The 18,760-nt window shown below is 45.5% G+C and overlaps 1 protein-coding gene across 1 annotated transcript; it reads left to right on the top strand.

Annotated features, from left to right (window-relative positions):
- The first annotated feature begins 12,474 nt into the window (after positions 1 to 12,474).
- Positions 12,475 to 18,685, top strand: LOC137853484 (ankyrin repeat domain-containing protein 9-like). Its single transcript, XM_068675880.1, has one exon. It carries the CDS (start codon positions 13,581 to 13,583, stop codon positions 14,469 to 14,471), a length of 891 nt encoding a protein of 296 aa, XP_068531981.1. The 5' UTR covers positions 12,475 to 13,580; the 3' UTR covers positions 14,472 to 18,685.
- The last annotated feature ends 75 nt before the right edge of the window (positions 18,686 to 18,760 follow it).

The following is an 18,760-nucleotide window of genomic DNA, read 5'->3' as shown; positions in this document are numbered from 1 at the left end:
TGCGTGCTGGGGAAAGAGTCTCCTCTGCTTCCTCCTCCGCAGCACTGGCTGCCACCAGGACCTGAGGGATGTTCTCTTGGCTGGGCGCAATGAGCTGGCCGTGGCCCCGTGCCGGCAGCAGTCGCTGGAGTCCCGAGAGGAGGAGGAGTACGGACAGCAGGAGGGTCTCGCCTGCCTGGCAAGGAGCCGCTGCTGCCTCTCCCTGACAGCCTGGCTGCAGCGCCCGCAGCCCAGGTCGTAGCACAGCAGCGTGCCCAGGGCTCTGCCGCCCACCCAGAGCAGGCTGCTCCTGCAGCCGTGCGGCGCCTCAGCATCTGCAAGAGACAGGGGACGCGGAGCGCCCTGAGCAAGCGTCTGCGGGGACGGGCCCTGTGCCTGGGCCAGTGGCCAGCTGGCTTCTGTGGTGGGGCCCGGCTGCCCCCGGCTCGGCAGCAGCGGGGCCCTAGGGGACCCCAGTGCCTGCAGGAGCCAGCGCCAGGGCCAAGGAGAGCTCTACCTGAGTCGTCCGCCTTCCCGCGCCTTCCCCTGCCTCGGCTCCCGGCACAGCCCTGCTGGCAGAGAGCAGCCCCCCAGTGAGCCTGGCCCCGTCTGAGCCCACCGAGAGGCTTCGTGTCCCGTCCCTGCCCTGCCAGGCTTCCTGAGCAGGGCTGGCCTGGAGCCTCCCTCCTACCTGGCGCCGTTTGCCCGAGGTGCTGCGGCAGCAGCGCAGGGTGGCCCAGGCCACCAGGAGCAGGACGAGGCCGGGGCCGAGGCAGAGGCAGCCGTGCAGCGCCAGCCCCAGGACATCCAGCATGCTGGGACCAGAGACGAGCGTCTGTGCCATCCTCGGGAGATGCCTCTCCGTGCGACACTGGCCTCGGTGGCTGCTGTCACTGGGGATAAGGGCAGGAGTGAGACTGTGAGGTCACTGCCAGCTCTGTGACACCACCAAGCGCATCAGAGATCCCAGGAGCAGGGCACAGAGAAGGGCACCCAGCAGGGCCAGGGGCTGGGGGCTCTGCAGGGAGCCTCTGGGCAGGAGGCTGGGGTAGGCCAGGCCCTGCTGGCTGGGGACAGCCATTCGTGGCTGTCAGGAGAGGGCAGTGAGTCCGAGGAAGCCGTGTGTTTCACTGGCCTGAAGGACCCCAAAGCCTCAAGGCTCCAGGTTCAAGGGAATTGCTGCCCATGAAAGCTTCCTCGTGCCACCCTGGGGCTATGGAAACACCACCTGCAAACAGTTTCGTTTCCTTCAGTGGCAATTGCCTGCATCCATTTAACAGCCGGTTATTTTGCTGGTGTTCTGCTTCTGTTTGCTTTGGGGATGTACAAACAAGCATGCTTATGGTATTAGAAAGCACCTCATGGCAATAAACAAATTACACTGCTCACCAGAAGTTAAGACATCTTGTCATCTATCAAAATGTGTATGGTCCTCACTGGTCAGTATAGTTCATGGCTCTTCTCCTTTACAACTCGGAGCTTTAGAGTCCTTGCGGGAGCTCCCACAGACAGCTGGTCTTTGGGCAATCTCATTTCTAGCGCCTCGACTGTTTGCAGTCATACCACACCTGAGAATTCCTGGGGGAACCACAGAATGGCTTGGGTTGGAAGGGACCTCAAGGATCATCTAGTTCCAACCCCGTTGGAGGTTTTTTCCACTTCAGTGATTTTATGATTCTACGAAATACGTTCCCTGCCCCCATCTTGCTCATGCAGACAGTCAAATGAAGGCCATCCAGCTGGTGCTATGATTTCTGCTCGGTGAATACATGCTGACTGTTCCTAGCTATCTTGCCCTGTACCTGTTTGGGAACAGAATCCAAGAGAACTTACTGCATGTTCTTTGCATGGATGTCAGGTTGTCCTGTTGCTCTTTGAAACTGTGTAAAGATTTGCATCTACAATCTCCTGAAGCAAGGAGTTTTAGAGACGCACAGTGTGTGAAGAGCCACCTCTTCCTGGTTGTTGAGAACTTCCTAATTGCTAGTGTAATTTCTTGTCCTCATACAAGACAGCACAATAAACAAATGTGTATTATATATCCTCCCCTTGTCCTTCATGCTTTTAGAGATCTCTGTAGTAGCAATAATAAAATACATGAAAAGAATATGTAAGACAAATGCCAAATTCTACTTTTCTGTCCCTTTTTTCCATGCAGCATTCAACTCCTTATACTTCAGTTCAGTTGAATGTTATCTTTAAGACACTCTACTCTCCCTTCTGTTTTCTTCTTTGCCTTTCTGGCACTCCACCAGTAAAGAGCACCTAGGAATACCTGAGGATATAAGCAAACACTTTTCCTGTTCATTTACTTGTGTTGTTCTTGAAATCATTTAATGGTAAACATATGACTTACTGACACACTTTAGACATCAATATTCACAAGTTTAATTCATTGCCTTTGAAAGTCAGGCTAATACAATTTTTCTCTGCATTCTTCCAGGCAAGAAATGCTCCAGGCAGAAGAGCTATGAAGACCCCCAGCTGGATTATTATCTGAATTTCATTAAAATTATGAATAGTGCTGCAGATCAAGATGCCCACGGGAAAACAACAACAATAACAACAACTTAATCTGCTAAAGAGCTGTAAAAGAGCTGTAATTCTTTCTGAAAGATTGCTTTGACTTCTTGCTCTGCTAATCTGATGTTTATGATGACAGTCAGTATGTGTCCTCAGGCATCAATTCTAATGTTTGGTCAACATATGCTGTTTACATGCTTTACAAGTGAATGGTTTTGCAGGCGGTTTGTCATTCAGCAAAGAACAGGACATGAAGGGAAGGAGATAACCTTCAGGTTGGTAACAACCAGCTGAACCCTACAGAAACTCACCCCGATCTGAAGAGAAACTTTACTAGAGCAAGGGATTCAGGGTGGATCTGAGGCAGCAGTACACTTCTAAGCCACTTGTCTGAATCTGTCTCAGGCTGGAAGCCTCCAAGTCCTCAAAACCTTCTGTTCATTGAAGGCCTGCTAGAAAATAGCCTAGCCAGCTCCATGGGAGTGGGAAAGCTGATGTGGAATATAACTGGTGATGTCTTAATAATAATGAAACAAGGGGTTTGTATTCTTCACTCCGTTGAGAAGGGACTTTATAAGTAAATGAGATGAAGTGCTGCCTCACAAGGCCACAACTGTTTGCAGACAAATCCTATGTTGGTTGTGTTCACTGGCAATACTTCGTTGGAGTTTGTCCCCCCCATCCTGAGCCTGTCACTAATGAGGCCAGTGTTTGTCTTAGTGAGCAAGACATGATGATGCACAAAAGGCAAGCAGTTCTGTATGGGAAGGGGAATCATCACCAGGCTGACACTTTTGCCAGGGACCCTTCCCACGCCTTCTAGACTATTCCAAAGCAAACTGAACTGCACATTTTGGAGCTGTTGGGTTAAAGGTGATCTCTAGCAAATCCAATGCAGAGATGTCCTGACAGGGAGGCAGTCTTAACTCTGAGATTTATTATGCTTTGGAGCCACCTTAATAGGAGGAAAACCCCTAGAGCTGCACATGGAGGTGGCTACCACCCTGCAACAGGGAACAGGCTGGAGCAGACATGAAACAGCAGCCAGAAGACTTGAATATGATCCTTTGGACTGATTGAGTGCAAATGACTGTTGGGCTGATGCTTGGCCTACGGTTTAGAAAATAAATAAATAAATAAATAAATAAATGTAATTGCTCGTGAGCTAGGTGGTAATTCATAAGGGGAGCTGTGTTTTGGCTTCTCTTCGGCAATGCCTTGGTAGGGTCTCTCCTGCTAAAATTAGTGAATTGCACCACCTTGTGGGTGTTTGAAGGCGATGATCTTTTCCCACTTTTTTTTTTTTTTTTTTTTTTTTTTTTTTTTCCATGTGTTAGACTCTGCAGAGTTAAGTTTGAATAGTGGTGCATCTTTTTAGAGGACAGCAATAGCTGATTCATTCTCACACTGCTTGTCAAAGTCTGAGCAGTCATAAAGAACTGCTTTTCTGCTTATGTTCTGCTAGCTGACAGAAACGGATCTTAGCACTTAGTGGTTGATTTTCATGGTCTTCGCTAGTGATCTTACTGAAAAGCTGTAAACAAAGATTTTTAATAATCAAAACCTTTCAGTTGCAGTAGGAAAAAACTGAAATATGCATTAAAGAAAAGGGCATCCATCCTGTGCACAACATCTTTCCTCTTTTTAAGATGTTAATTACATGTGGCAGCCAATCTGTCCATTGCAAAATCCACTAAGCTCATGAAACTGATGAATAACTGAAGAATATACCATGTGTAGTGTTGTGTTCACCTTTAGAAATTTATCTTGCAAGAAGAGCACACATCCTTTACAGCAGAGTTTCCGTCAGACGTGTGTTGGTGAATAGAACAGCTTGTGTACAATGAGTCCAAGACTTTCCAGAAAGCATTGGCTGCCGGGTTTTATACAGCAAAAGGGTGGATATTATCAAGGATATGCAGGATTCCAGAATGCAAAGTAGCCACTGATGAAAGAGTCAGCATGAATGTATACATATGGATTTTTATTTATTTATTTATTTATTTTTAAGAGCAGGATTACTGCACATCTGTAAAGCCCAGACAAGCAGAAAAGCTCTTTGAAATGTGCCTGGTTAAGAGATAACGTCCTAAAAAGAAAGCCATTAGATATCCTAGACTACAATAAGAAAATGGAAAAATATCTTAAGCAGACCATGGGCAGAACAGCAGACAAATTCATCCACTTCAATTGTCCATGGTAAGAAACATAAATAAATAAAAATGGTTTAAATGACAGTTCAGTTTTTCAATCCTGCTTCTCATACCCAAATTCAAGTTTGGAAGGGGCATTTTGCTTTTACAGTGTAGCCCACCTTACTGTGTACAGGGTTGTTCTAGACAGAGCTACAAAAGCAGGTCACGATGGATAAAAAGCTGGGACAGAGACGCTCAGAACTCGTGGGTAAAGCCAAGTGCTCAATGCCAAGTGGTCCAAGAAGTGGAGAGATGTTAGGACAAGTGACATGAAAAACCTGGCAGGAGTTTACACAGGTTTCTGAGAGCAGGAGTAAGAAGAAACATGGTCAAAGAAAGCTTGTGGGCTCTGGCCATCCTCCCATCCCTCAATACCTGCCTGATGTCTGTTGGCTGATCCTGCCTCTCGAACCTGAGAGATCACAGGCTTAATGCATGCTACCTTGGCCATCAACCAGGATCGCGCCATCTTAGGCATTGTATGAGCAAAGAATAAAAGACAGCCCCTTCCCCAGAGAGCCTACAACAAGACCAAGAAATACAGAAAGGGAAGCACATACTAGGAGAACAGTTGGATGGCAGAAGAGACGGTGATCTCAGCACATCAGCAGCCTCATCTCTGCCAAGTGCTTTTTCCAGCCATGACTGCAAACAAAATTTAAAGCAAAGATCTGGAAGAGGAAAATGAGCCAGTTTCATAGACGTTTATGGAGATTTCCTGGTCAGTGCCCCAGACTTGCCAACATGGGAGAAAAGATTGAACAAGCTCACTTGAAAAGTCAGGCAGTTGATGACAGTAGTGAGCCCATTGGATCAGTCAAACATGTCAATATTCAGCTGTTCAAGGCAGCGGTGGGAAGGAGATTTAGAGGTTGAAGAGATGACCAGTAAATGTTTGAAAATGTCAAAAAATGGGAGCTTTCTAGTGGGAGAAGCTGAGAAAGGCGATCACAGCTGTGAAAACGATCTCAGCGGCAACATTCAGGGTGGTCACAAACACAACAAGGTGAGGTCTGTTACAGCTAAAAATGTACAATATTCGTAGCAGATGATTGAGCCTGTCCTGAGTCTGAACCCCTGCAGACCTACACAACTCATGTTAGAACCCAGTGGACCTGAAGTGTTCATGCAGGGCCTTTCTCACACCACAAAACACCAACTAACTCCCCGAGAAAATTGTTCAACATGTAAGAACTGAGGAAATACAGCTTGTCACGGGGATAAAGCCGGAGGGATCAAGGACATTTTGCAATTTGTTGGGTGATGATTCGAGATTGTCCAAAGAAAAGGATTGTGTAGCGAAATATAAAGAAAGGCAAAAAGAAGGGGGGAAAAATCCAGCAGTTTCTGCTAAACTGATTGCAAGAAAAGTCTTTCCTAGCTTGATATCTGGCGGTGGAGTCAATCCTGATCGTCTAAGCAGAACATGCTGATCATGCACACGAGAGACACTAATAAAGGGAGAAACAGCAGTGTATTTCATAGCCTTTTAGCCAGGACTCCAACCCTCTGCTCATTCACTGAGTGCTAGGGAAAGCCACAGAGACACCAATACACTCATTAAAATACCAGACCCCACTCTTGTGTAAATCTGAGGTAGCCAGAGAGACATGTAGCATGTGAAAAACAAGGCAAAACAAAATAAACACAAATAAATTAAAAATAATTTTTTTTTAAAAAAGGAAGAAATACTGCATCAGCCATTTGGGGACATCAGTAACTCCATTTCTGCCTCAGTCCCCAGTCTGCAAAGAGAGTTGAGTAGTAATTCTTCAGACTTATGAAGACCTGCATGACATAATCACGAAGGCTCTGAAATGAAGTACGAAAGACAGGGAACCATATCAGTTTTGGGGTAGGATTTGGCCCTGATGTATAGTTACATCAGTTTTTTACAGCCTGCAGATTGTGTTTTAGCACTGAGCTGCCAAATTGGACTAATGAACAGCAGGGCAGTGTGAGGAGAGGACAGCTTCAGCTGCAGAGCACGCTGGCACATGACAGCCCATTTATCCTTTAGGAGTCATGACTGCCAGGAGGACAATGCCTCTCCCTGAGGAAGAGAAGTCCTCCCTTTCATAGATGAGGAAGATAACACTTACTTATTAGCCATCTGCACTTTCCATTTTATGCTGCAGCAGCACAGTCAATATTTCCACCTATTTATGTAGTGGTTTTAGGACTCTATTTGACAGGCTTTAATGTAAACATGGCATTGCAGGCACATTGCTGGCACACAGCTTTTTTTTTTTTTCTTTTTTTTTTTTTTGGCATTGCTTTCAGTGTCTCTACATAGAATGATTTGGAACAATTTGGGTGTTGCTGGGATTTTAGTTACAAACCTTCAAGCCAAGAGTTTTGAATCTTGGTTCAGGCTGGATGTTTGTGTCCATGATGACAACTGGAGCCAACCAGGAGAATGAATTTCTGTTTCGCAAAGATTATTCTATTTTAGCAATATTTTCAGACCCCAGATCAAGACCTAAATCACCAAAGTCAGACATCATCATTTAGAAACGAATAGCATTTCATCTTGCCAACATCAACACTATAGGAAATCCCCAGCTGCCGCTGCTGTTTGGCCACGATGCTGGAAGAAGGAGGAATCCCAGCTCTGTTGTCACTTCTGTCACTTGGCTGATGGAGCTGCCAAACAGTGGGGCAGCAAGAGTGAAAGCTGTCTGGAAACCTTACTCGAGGGATTGCATAGTTCCTAAGTGCTCAGGTAACCAGTCCACCTGTGAACTTGTCCTTGGGCTTTGCATGGCAGGGTTGTCCTAGGGGGCTCCCTGGTTTCCACAAGAGCCCTGAGAGTAAAAGGCCAAGAGAGTGGCCATTACAGAAACCCTGACCGTTCTTCAGCCCTGCTAGGGCCAGACCTCACCAGAGGCTCTTCTGGAGCTACAGGTTATTTTCCCTGGCCTCCAGCCACTTCTCTGGAAAGACCTTCAATAGGTTCTTCTGGCAGCTCTGCGTAGATGTCTCAGATCCCCAGCACATCTCAAATAGCACTAAACGTTGCATTGAGGGACAGCAGCCCCCTGTGAATAGTCTGTCAATGTCAACATCGTGAGCAACAGCACTGCCAGGCAAAGCAAAGGGAGGGCTGCCTCAGGTACCTGCTGAGATTTCCCACCATCCGTGATGCCAGGAAGAGCAGCATCCCCCAGGTCTAACTCCCAGCCCCCAAGAAGCTGGATTTTTGATTCACTGACCAAAGCATGAAATTTAAGCCTTCCTTCTAAATGCCAGCAAAGATCTGAATGTTGAGTTAATTTCTTTCTGCCCTTCCCTTGTTTACCTTGTGGTAACAGCTCTTTCCTTACCACCAGTCCAAAACCACCATGTCCGAAGCATCAAAATGTTTCTCCTTTAAGCAGATTTATGGAATTTCCTGCTTTTACATCTCTTCATTTTGCTAGTAATCCAGCAGCTATTGAGTCAATTCTTACCAGCCAGATCCGCGTGTACACTCAGCCCTAAAGAAGAAGAGAGCAGAGATGACCAGCTGCAGGTTAGCAGGCTCTGAACTCATTAAATGTGGTGGTGGAAGCAATTTGTCACTAAGTCATCCCAAGTACCCTGTTCATTATTCCAGTACAATTCTTTGAACAAAGAATCCAAGACCTCAGAAGACACCATAAACACTCCCTTAACAAATAAGTTTGTTGTGATAGTAGGGCTGAAGACTGTTTTCAGTAGTTTCCAGCAGTTTATCATGGTCTGACAACTGGAGACTGTAGGGATTAATGGAACTGCTTGCAACATGAATATTTCTTTTGTAATGAATTCAATAAAAATAGATTAAAAAAATACATTCTTATGTAAGGATACATTGGGATTCATCATGCTCCCAAGTGGTAGATAGTTTACCTGCTCCTACAGCTCCTGCTCAAGCTGAGCTTTCTTTGAGTATTTGGCTTCGCTGCCCCTGAAGGGGAAATCCATCTGTGATGATACTGGCTCCATGAAATCTGGTTTTCAGGGTATTAGCTCTGCAAAACCTCAGCAGCTGGCGGAAGGTGATCTTCGTCCTATTTTGGACCATGGATTTTGTCAAAAGATGCAATGAAATTGATATATTCTGCAAAGAAGTTCAGTTTTCTAGCCCTTGCATTTCCCCCACAAATATACAGACATTACCTTTCCAACAAGCTTTAGTTTGTAATGCTGAGACAACACCCCTCGCTATAAGAAGGGCATGGAGGTGATCGAGTGAGTCCAGAGAAGGGCAACGAAGCTGTTGAGGGGCCTGGAGAACAAGTCCTACGAGGAGCGGCTGAGGGAGCTGGGCTTGTTCAGCCTGGAGAAAAGGAGGCTCAGGGGCGACCTTATTCCTCTCTACAGGTACCTTAAAGGAGGCTGTAGAGAGGTGGGGGTTGGCCTGTTCTCCCACGTGCCTGGTGACAGGATGAGGGGGAATGGGCTAAAGTTGCGCCAGGGAAGTTTTAGGTTAGATGTTAGGAAGAACTTCTTTACCGAAAGGGTTGTTAGGCACTGGAACAGGCTGCCCAGGGAAGTGGTGGAGTCACCATCCCTGGAGATCTTTAAAAGACGTTTAGATGTAGAGCTTAGGGATATGGTTTAGTGGGGACTGTTAGTGTTAGGTCAGAGGTTGGACTCGATGATCTTGAGGTCTCTTCCAACCTAGAAATTCTGTGATTCTGTGATTCTGTGATTCTGTGAACACTAGAACCACTAAGAATGTTCAGACATGTTTGTCGTCACTGCATGAGGAATGGTACAAGTGTCATTTTTTATTTATTTATTTGCCCACCTGCCTGGTAGCAGAACCTTAAAGTTGCAGTTTTTGTGTAGTGTCAGCTGCTGCATAAGCAGAGAACAAAGACTTTAATGTTTAGTGAAAAAAATATCTTATTTTGGAGATTGCCGTGCATTTAACCTTGCTGATGTTGTGTAGCACCAAATCACCAGGTTAATTATGAGTTTTATAAGAATCATTGCTTTTATTCAGTTTTGAAAACTAAAAATATTCAAGAAGGATGGTAAAACAGGGCATTGGTACCTGTAATCATGATGAAAAAAGGAAATGTTCAGCAATACAAGGCTGTAGCGTAGTCTCATCATAGTCACTGGAAAAAACGGCATTTGGTTCAATGTATCTGTAGGCACAAACTGTCTGCAAGTGCTTTTTGTTCTTTAAACAGAGTTCAGCTGGCAGGTTACTTTTTGGAATAGGCATGGCAATCTGTCTATTTCTGTGCTGTTTGAGAGATAAAGTCTCAAATTAGGACAGGAATTGGGAACTGAAACAAATGGGCTCTCAGAAATGGGAGGCACGAGGATTTTTGGCATGCGGGCTCTATGCAATCAGGTCTCAAAAGCACCTTTAAAAATGGAATAAAATAAGCCTTGTTATTTTCATAACTGATTAAAACATCCTCCAGACACAGGTGTGCTATTTGATCTAACCTATATTTGAAGAGATGTAGGACATTCAGTGAGATTTAGCAACATCTTCATCCCCCCTTTGGAGTTATTCCAGGATTTATGGAGTGCCTGCCCTTACAAATGGGTAATTCCTCACTGAGAGTTGACAGAGAAAAAGCATGGAAATGGGTCTTACTCCTGACCCATCTCCAAGCCCAGGCTCCCCTTTGTCTTGTGAGTGCTCTGGGTCTTTGGCTAATGCACAGGTGAGGCTCTGAATATAGCAGTGTGAACAGTAATGCGTGTCTAGATCACAGCAGTGCTCAACAGGCCACGTGTACATAATCTGAGGATCCTCATTTTGTCTCTAGATGGCTTTCCTACATATATTAGATAAGACTGTCTCATTTTAGGTAGTTATCTTTCACTTCCAAACTTCTGCAAGTAAACAACCATCTGGGGATTGATTTGCTCTTCACGGAGCATATCAGCTGGTCCCATTGCATGTAATTCAAATGCTTTCCAAACTGCTAAAGCTCTGCTTATTTTCATTTCCATGCTCTACCATGTAGTCAGAGATGGCTTCATTTGCTGTTTGAATTCTGCAAGCAGAAGTGAAATATTCTGCAATTCAGGACAGGTCTGTTTATAGATTTTTCCAATACCTCAAAGCCTTGTTTAGTCAGCTGGCTGACTTGGAGCTGGTAAACTGTGGTGCAGGGTATAAAAGAAACCTTTCATGCCCAGTAAAACCCACCTTCTGTGTTAGCTGTACTCTTCCAGTTTCTTCACATAGACAAAGTTGTCCACTGCTTTCTTTGTAACTGAGCAAGAAACATACCATTGAAGTTTCTGACAGATGTAGGATGCTGGAGGCAGTCCTAATCTTCCTCAAAGACTTTTCTTCTTCTTTTCACAAGCAGCTTCTTCCTTGAAGTTTTTTCATGTGTGTACCCAGGCAGAAATGTGGCAGGAAGGAGCTGAGCTTAGCTCAAATTAGCCACGAAACTGCTGGGGTCCCGTGACATGGCCACTCTGATCTTAAAGGAATTGCACCATTCCCATCAGCCAATGGAGAGAAACGCAGATATGGAGCTAGCTAAAAACGGCTTTAGGACCAGTAAGGAGGAAAAAGAAATAGTATCTTATGTGCTCAATTTTTAAAAAGGATAAAAAAGAAGACCTGGGGACCTGAGGCCAGTCAGACTCACATCTGTGCCTGGCAAGGTTGTGCATGGAGCAGATCCTCCTTGAAATTATGCTAAGGCACATGAAAAACAGTAGGATGGCAAAGGAATCTAAGTCCAAAAACACCTAGCTTGTGCCACAGCCTACAAAGGTGAAATGTAAAAATGGCTGCCCTGGCAGTCACCACACAGCATTGGCACCACAAAAGTGGTAGCACTTGGTGATGACCCTGCCATGGACAGGAAATGCTGGAGCAGTGGCAGAACAGCTTTTGCTCAGATGATTGCCATTCAAGATGGATTTAACACCAGAGAAGTTGACTGTGAGCCTGCCTGTCCTGGGGTCAATGTGGGATGGATTAGATTGGCAAGGATGAGGCTACCTGGTACTAAACCATTACGTCCTTTGAGAGTGCCTGCACACAACCCCCACGAAGGAACCAGCATGCTGTAATTCCCCTCTCAATGTACCAAATGCTAACTTCCCTGCACAAATATGCACCCTGCATCTCAATTTACCTAAACGCTAGAGCAGATGTTTAAAGCAGTGAGGGTTGGTTAGTGTCCGTAACCCCAAGGCAAAGACAAGGCAATTCCTGGTTCAGTCCCAGCTGTGAGCTGCTCTGGGTTAGCAACCTGGGAAACAAAATGTGGATTCATTCCCAAGTGCTCAACAACTGCCTGAGCTGGAGCATGCTGAAATCAGTGGGAACTTCCCTGTGCTCTTCAGTATTCTTTGGATCTGCCCCTAAGCATGCACATGGTTTATTACAGCCATGGATACAACTGGATAATAGCATGTGCAAGTGACTATTTAGCAGTATTTCCACGTGTGAGCACAAAAATGACGGACTAAAACTGGACATAGAATCATTTATTCTAACAATATGAAATCTGACCCTAAAATTAAATGGTTAGGGCATGAACAACCAGAACCTTTGAAAATGGGAAGATGTGCTACATCTAGACCCAGATTTGTAAATGGCTATGGTTTTCTCTTTGGATGACTCCAGACATTTTGGAGATGATCAGATTTGATACCTGAACATTCCTTATTTAGTTTGAATATACTGTTGTCTTCTTGCTAAATTAAAAAAAAAAAAAAAAAGAATTCTTGATTTGCTGTATTTTTCTGTTCTCATATCAAGATGGTGAGACACCGTCCTACTGAAATCTATTGATTTATAAGATGTGTAGAAGTTCTCTTTCCTTAAGCATAAGTTGCAATGAAGGGTGCTTAATTCATTTATTTTCTATGAATTTAATTTCTGTCTGGCCCTTCTGCCTCATCCTATAGGCAGCCCCCATCAAGCCTTGGTCCTCTGTGTCTTGCCAGGGCATTACACAAGTTAGGTTGCTTAAACCCACTTCCCCCCATTACAGCTTGCTCTGATCTCAGTCCTGGAACAGGACATCTGAGAAATGCTTGGATCAAAGCACTCCATCCACCAGTGTGGTTTGGCCATTAACCTTTTGTTTATGCCCCTGCTATGCAAAACAGAGGCACTTCAGATATTTCCTTGCTAAACAAAGGCAGGCATTTACACTGGGCAATATACTTTGCGGCTCTGGGAAGGGTTACTCCATATCCTGCTTGACTCCTTTCTCTGCAGAGATCAATGCTGGGATCTTAAACATCACTAATGCCTTATAGACAATCCATTAACATCAGTGTCTCCTAATTGGCCAGCCATACCATTTTTTCTAAAATAGGGATCCCTTCCTAATGCTACAGCTACCAGTCCCTTGATTTAATGAGTACATTATCATCCATATTATCAGCTGTGGAACATTTTAAACTGCAACATATTCTTTTTACGATTTACTAAGCTGTGTGTGTGAGTGACATACAAAAAAATAGATGAATATTGCTGTCGTACTTACTGCAGCATATGAGCTGATCTGGTTAGACATGAAATGCAGACAGAAAACTACCTCACCTCTCCAGCTAATTTTAGTCTCTCCCTGCTTTCTCTCTAGCTGTGTGTGTGTGTAAAATCGCTTGCAGTCTGACAGCGTTCCAGTAACCTGCGCCACACACCGAGCAGGATATATTTACTAACCATCTGCTTGCATGGCATGGGTTAACCGAGCCTGTGGGATTGTGCTTACCTAAACAAAACCACTGCAGTGAGGGGAAAAACAATGAATGGGTGGAGATGATCAGCCCATGCATTCCAGCTAGTGCGGTCCAGGCAGCAATGACAGCCTGAAGGTTGCAGCAGCATCGGGATCTGCATTCCAAGTGCACAGATCTTACCATCTGGAGCGATTTTACGGGGAGCAGCTCTTTATTTGCTGAGCCATGGCCAGTAACCAGGCCAGCCTGCCGGACGATCAGAGCAGGCACTGCAAGTTCTTATCCTATATGTTCTATCAGGCTGTGAGGGATCACAAGCCTGTTTGGATGCTAGAAGACATGAGAACTATGGAATATTTTTACTGGGAGGAAAACGCCAGCCTAAGAACGTACTCACCTTCAGAAGCCCTTCTCTATGCAGTGGTGCATAACCACCTGCCTTATGCTCAGTATCTGCTGTCTCATTTCCCAGAGGAGGCTCTCAAGGTGCCTGGGGAACACTTCTGCTATTGCCCATCGTCTGCTCCCCACTTGGCCATGGCAGTCACATATGACAGGAGAGATATCTTGGGGCTGATCATCAAAATTGCACACAAGCTCCCCAGCCTGAACTCCTACATCAACAGGACTGGCTGCTTTCATCTGGAAGACGGGAAAACACCCCTACACCTTGCCTGTGAACTGCTGAGGTCAGAGACGGTCCTCATCCTCCTTGGCAATGGAGCTTCTCCTAGGATAGAGGACAGCAAAGGACTTACCCCGCTGGACGTCATCCTGGAACAGATGTGGGACTCCAAAGTCAACGTGGCATCGAAGAAGCTCTGCCTCGACTACCTCTTGCTCTTCATGCCCAACCCCCAATTTAAGATGCGGAAAGTTCTGCGGGATCATCCAGAGCACTGGACAGCTTTGCTGGGGGAAGACAAATTCAACAGCCTGGTGGGGAACACGCCTGCTTCTTTATACCTGCAAGCTATGCAAACTATTCTCCAGACTCTGCCTCCGTCCCACTTCCCTAAAAGCATCCAGGAACTACCTATACCTCAGGCACTAAAGCCCTTACCATCTTATGGCAAAAAGCTAACAACAAAAAACGTGGTAAATGTTTTTCCTTGACTTTATTTGCTGGGTCTTGGATTTTCAAAGGCAACTTCGGGGACCTGCTCACCCAGCACCCTGTGTATTTTAGTGTGATTTTAATACTTACCCTGTTAGGCTATGCTGGAAAATCCAATATTTTGTGACAAGATTTTAAATGTTTGTGATTTTTTTTTTTCTTTTCTTTTTTTTTTTTTTTTCCTAATTGATTGCAGGCACGGCACTTTTCAAGACAAAAACCTTCCTTGTTTTCTGTTTGTTGTGCATGTGAAGGGTTAACTGTAGCTGAGACTGTGTTCTGTTTGTTTTTTCAGCTGTCAGCTGGTGTCAGTGTATCTGAATTCCCAATATAACCCTATCCTGTGTAATGTACCTGGGTAAAAAGGAACAGCTCCTGCCGTGGGATTTTCAAAGGGTGTAATTGCAAGACCGTGTCCTACCTCCTGGTAGGAAAAATACTAGGAAAAATACTACCGTGTATGAGCAGGACTGAAAAGTCAGGTTTCCTTTCTGACAGTGATTCAGTATCCTCTAGTAACAGCCAAGAAGTCTACGGCTGATGCTGCAGAGATGTAAAGTTAGTGTGATTTTAATGAGTTACTTGACGGTAGGTGAAGCATGGAGTGCGTGCACTTAGGGCCAGTGGGTGTGTATTCCTAGGGACAGGCAGAGGAGCTAGTGGAAAGCATCCTGGCTCACAAGGGAGTGAGGGGGTTAAAGGCAACCCAGCCCTGATGGCTCTACAAGGCTGTGTGATGGGGAGGGAACCATTTTCCCTGCTGTCCGGTAAAAAAAATTGCAAATCAGAGCAGGTCCACTGGTAGCCCCGTCCTTCATGAGTGGCATTATTTATCCTTTACTTGTTTTTTAGGGGTGAATGTGTCTCCAGAAGTGATGCAGCTCACTAGCTTGACACACCAGTGGGTCTCAGAGTCACGGACACTTGTTAGCTATCCGAGCTGTGGGCATGACAGCCTGCCATTGGAAGTTGTCGCTTGTTGTCAGAGTATTTTTGTCACCCGAGTCTAGACAGAGGGCCTGATCCTGGGAAATACAAAAAGTTCCCACTGATTTCTCGGGGACCTGAAGGCAGGGGGTATTTGCAGCTCTCCAGCAGTGGGCTCTCCTTGCAGGGCTGGGGATGCCCTGCCCGGGCAGAGTCCTGTCTGTTCGAGGCACTGGCCCTGCCCTCCTGGCTGTGCCCAGCACCAGCAGAGCAGTGGAAGGATCCTAAATCCCTCTTGGGGAACATCCCTTATTTTGGACCCAAATATTCTCCTCCCTTTGTAGGCGTAATCCTGTGCTCTAATGAAGTAGCGTCACCCATTTTCCAAGATCCATACTGAGCAGCAGTGAATAAACCCCTCATCTCTTCAAACAGGTTTGGTGCAAAAGGCAGTGGGGCACAAACCCCTTTTCGCAAGGCTCTGGCTAAGAAAAGGTGTGCGCTCAACCTGTGTGCTCACATCTGTGAACAGGGGGATCACAGCACAAAAATGTCTCATCTGGCTAATTCCCTGCCTGTGCCAGGGCTGCTGTGCCAGAGCTGCAGCCTTTTGTGTTAATTAGTACGTGGAGCACTTCTGCTTGGTTTCTCCATGTTCGGGGCACCTCCTGTGTGCCAGGCTCCTGGTGCTGCCAGCCGGGGCCAGGTGGAGATTTCTTGCAGGGCTGTGCCAGAGCCAGCTGGAAGGACCCTTTGGAGATGCTGGGCAGTGCTGGAGGAGGAGGCCAAGGCTGCTGAGTGGCTCTGCAGAGCATAGTCTCTGTGGCACCCCTGAAGCCCAGGGAAGCAGGATGCAGCCTGTGCCCAGCAGCAGTGTGGTATCTTACCCGTATGCCAGTGGGCGAGAGGCAGAGGAGGCTGGCGACGGCTATTATTAGAATAGTAATTAGGCCCCGGGAGCAGAGAGGAGGGAAAGTAAATCATCCGAAGGAGGGAAGGCGAATCATCAACCATTATTTCACTGTCTTCATACCATGAGGGTTTTGTTGCTATAAAGAGTTTCAGAAAAGACAGGAGGGACAGTAGGGCTGCTCCGCTTAGAAACCGAATGATGCAGGTGGGAACTCTTGGCATTACCGAGGCAGCTCGTTCTAACAGGGCAGGGGGACGTGTCCAGAGAGCCCGAGCAACCCACTGGCAGCAAGCGCTTCTAAAATGGTGCGGGGATTATTTGCTGCCTAACAGTTGGGGATCACTGCGAAGGTCAGGGGTCAGGCACTTGGGCACTCAGGTGGCTTTGTACCAAGCAGAACGCTTTATGTGCCTGCGCGAGGTTATCCACCAGCCAAGCAGCAGAGAAGAGCTTGATTCGGAGCAATTGCTCAAGAGACTCCAGTTCTGGGGCATATCTGCACCTGGTGTCACAGCCTGGAAGAAGGCTTCTGACTGTTTGTTGGCCAGCATGCAAAAACTCAGGTGTTGTTAGCCCAGGGTGCAACAGGCAGCTGATCACACCAGAGCTCTGCCATTTCAGCTTTTCCTGACCATTTTGAGAGAATAAAGCACTGCCTGGGCCTTGGCCGCTCACCTACTACCTGACCTCAATGTACAGTCCCACTGGGCCAGGGTTTAGGGCCATTAGCATCATGGTGCTTCTTTTACCCAACACGTTTCTCCATCATAGGAGTGCAGGGTGGGATGTCCTTCTGCTGGAGGGAAGGGATCTTTTACCTACACCCGGTTCACTAATCTTGCAGTGCCCTGCCTGTTAGCTTGATGGTCCATTTTTCCTCTACAGTACGGTGACATTACATCATTTACAGACAAATCTACCTCAGCCTTTCCTGTGTTATTTTTTTTTCTTCATTCTTTCCAAGCCAGGTTATTATCAAAAGTAAATTCTCTATATTTTCCACTGTTCCTGCAATCTGACAGTCAGTAGTCTTTAAAAAAACCTGTACTTGCATGGCAAATATGTTAGTGACTTTGCTGATAAAAGTGCTAGGTGCTGTGTAGTGATGTTTACATTTTGCTTATAGACATAGTAAGTAAAGGTAGCTCTTTATTTCAGAACTTGTCGAAAAGAATGTAAGCAAGAAAGAAAAGAAAGAGGGTTCGGTCTGTGCTAACCTGTGGATTATAGGTTATGTTATTTAATTTCAGTTTTCAGGAGTAGCACTGTAAAGATCTGAGGGGTGTCTGTGTTTTCCTTCAGTATCGGTGAGCATCATTTCAGTGAGCTCTGAGCGACCTTGTGTGTGTGTGTCTGTCTGTGTGTGTGTGCACACGTATGTCTGCCCTCTTCTGGTACAATTCCTAACTGACTGACAGTACTTACACATCACAGTACTCGCACACAACAGTGATCAATGCCTTAAGAAAGCAACCTTTTAATGAAATAAGCTTGTGTCCCAAGCACTGTGCTGCTAACAGGTAAGAATGTCTCTTCTCTATCCAAGAGGCAGCAGCTTTGCTTTTGAAACAGGTGTTTTGTCCCTAAGCATCAAGCACAAGGGCTTCTTCATGCCAACAGACACAATCATCCAGCAAAGGATTTGTGGCAGTGGACACATTTAATTCTTGAACCGACTTTTTAAACAAAATCTATTAAACATACATCTTTCTTTTTTCCTGGGCTGACAGCAGAATTCAGCCACATACGATTTACCAATGTTATGCTACTGTTTCTGCAGCATCATCAGCAGAGAGAACAGGCCAGATTTTAACCTCAGTGACATCTCCTTACAACTGAAGTTAACACTTTTTAAGTCAATTGCACCACTGCTGATGCTTGTTGGTATAAAAAAGATGCGTTCTTCAAAGCTCCGTAACTCTGACTTCAGAATATAAATAAATGTGATGGTTAATCTCTGAAACCATTTTTTACATTTTTCATACTTTGAATGTATACAGATATATTGTCTAACACTGATGGGCTCTTCCCTGCTCCTAGTTCCCCTGGCTTTTTTTTGTCTTCAGCATGACAGGGACTGATGCTGTTGTTTACTGATGAATGTTGCCATGCCCAAGTACAAATGAATGTTCATTGTATGATACAACTGAATGATTCTATGATTCGAACTTTCTTATAAAGCCATACTTTTGTAATTTTGGTTTCTCTTTTTTAGGGAAAAAATATCTTCCATATAATTGTGTTTGTACATTACTCACTGCATGACTGAAGATGAAAAGAATGCAACGTGCTGGGAATAAAAAAAAATATATACCTTATATAAATATCATTGCTGTGAAAATTATTTAATCTGATTGTATTGCCATAATAAACTTGCAGTATAAATTTGATGTGTCTTTTATCAGCCAGTTGGACAAACCAGCTGCTTTTGCTTTGGCTCATCTTGGT

Source organism: Anas acuta, chromosome 3 (assembly GCF_963932015.1).
Source record: "Anas acuta chromosome 3, bAnaAcu1.1, whole genome shotgun sequence".
Classification (NCBI taxonomy): domain Eukaryota; kingdom Metazoa; phylum Chordata; class Aves; order Anseriformes; family Anatidae; genus Anas; species Anas acuta.
Note: the sequence above shows the minus strand (reverse complement) of the source record. Positions and strands in the feature narration are given on the sequence as shown.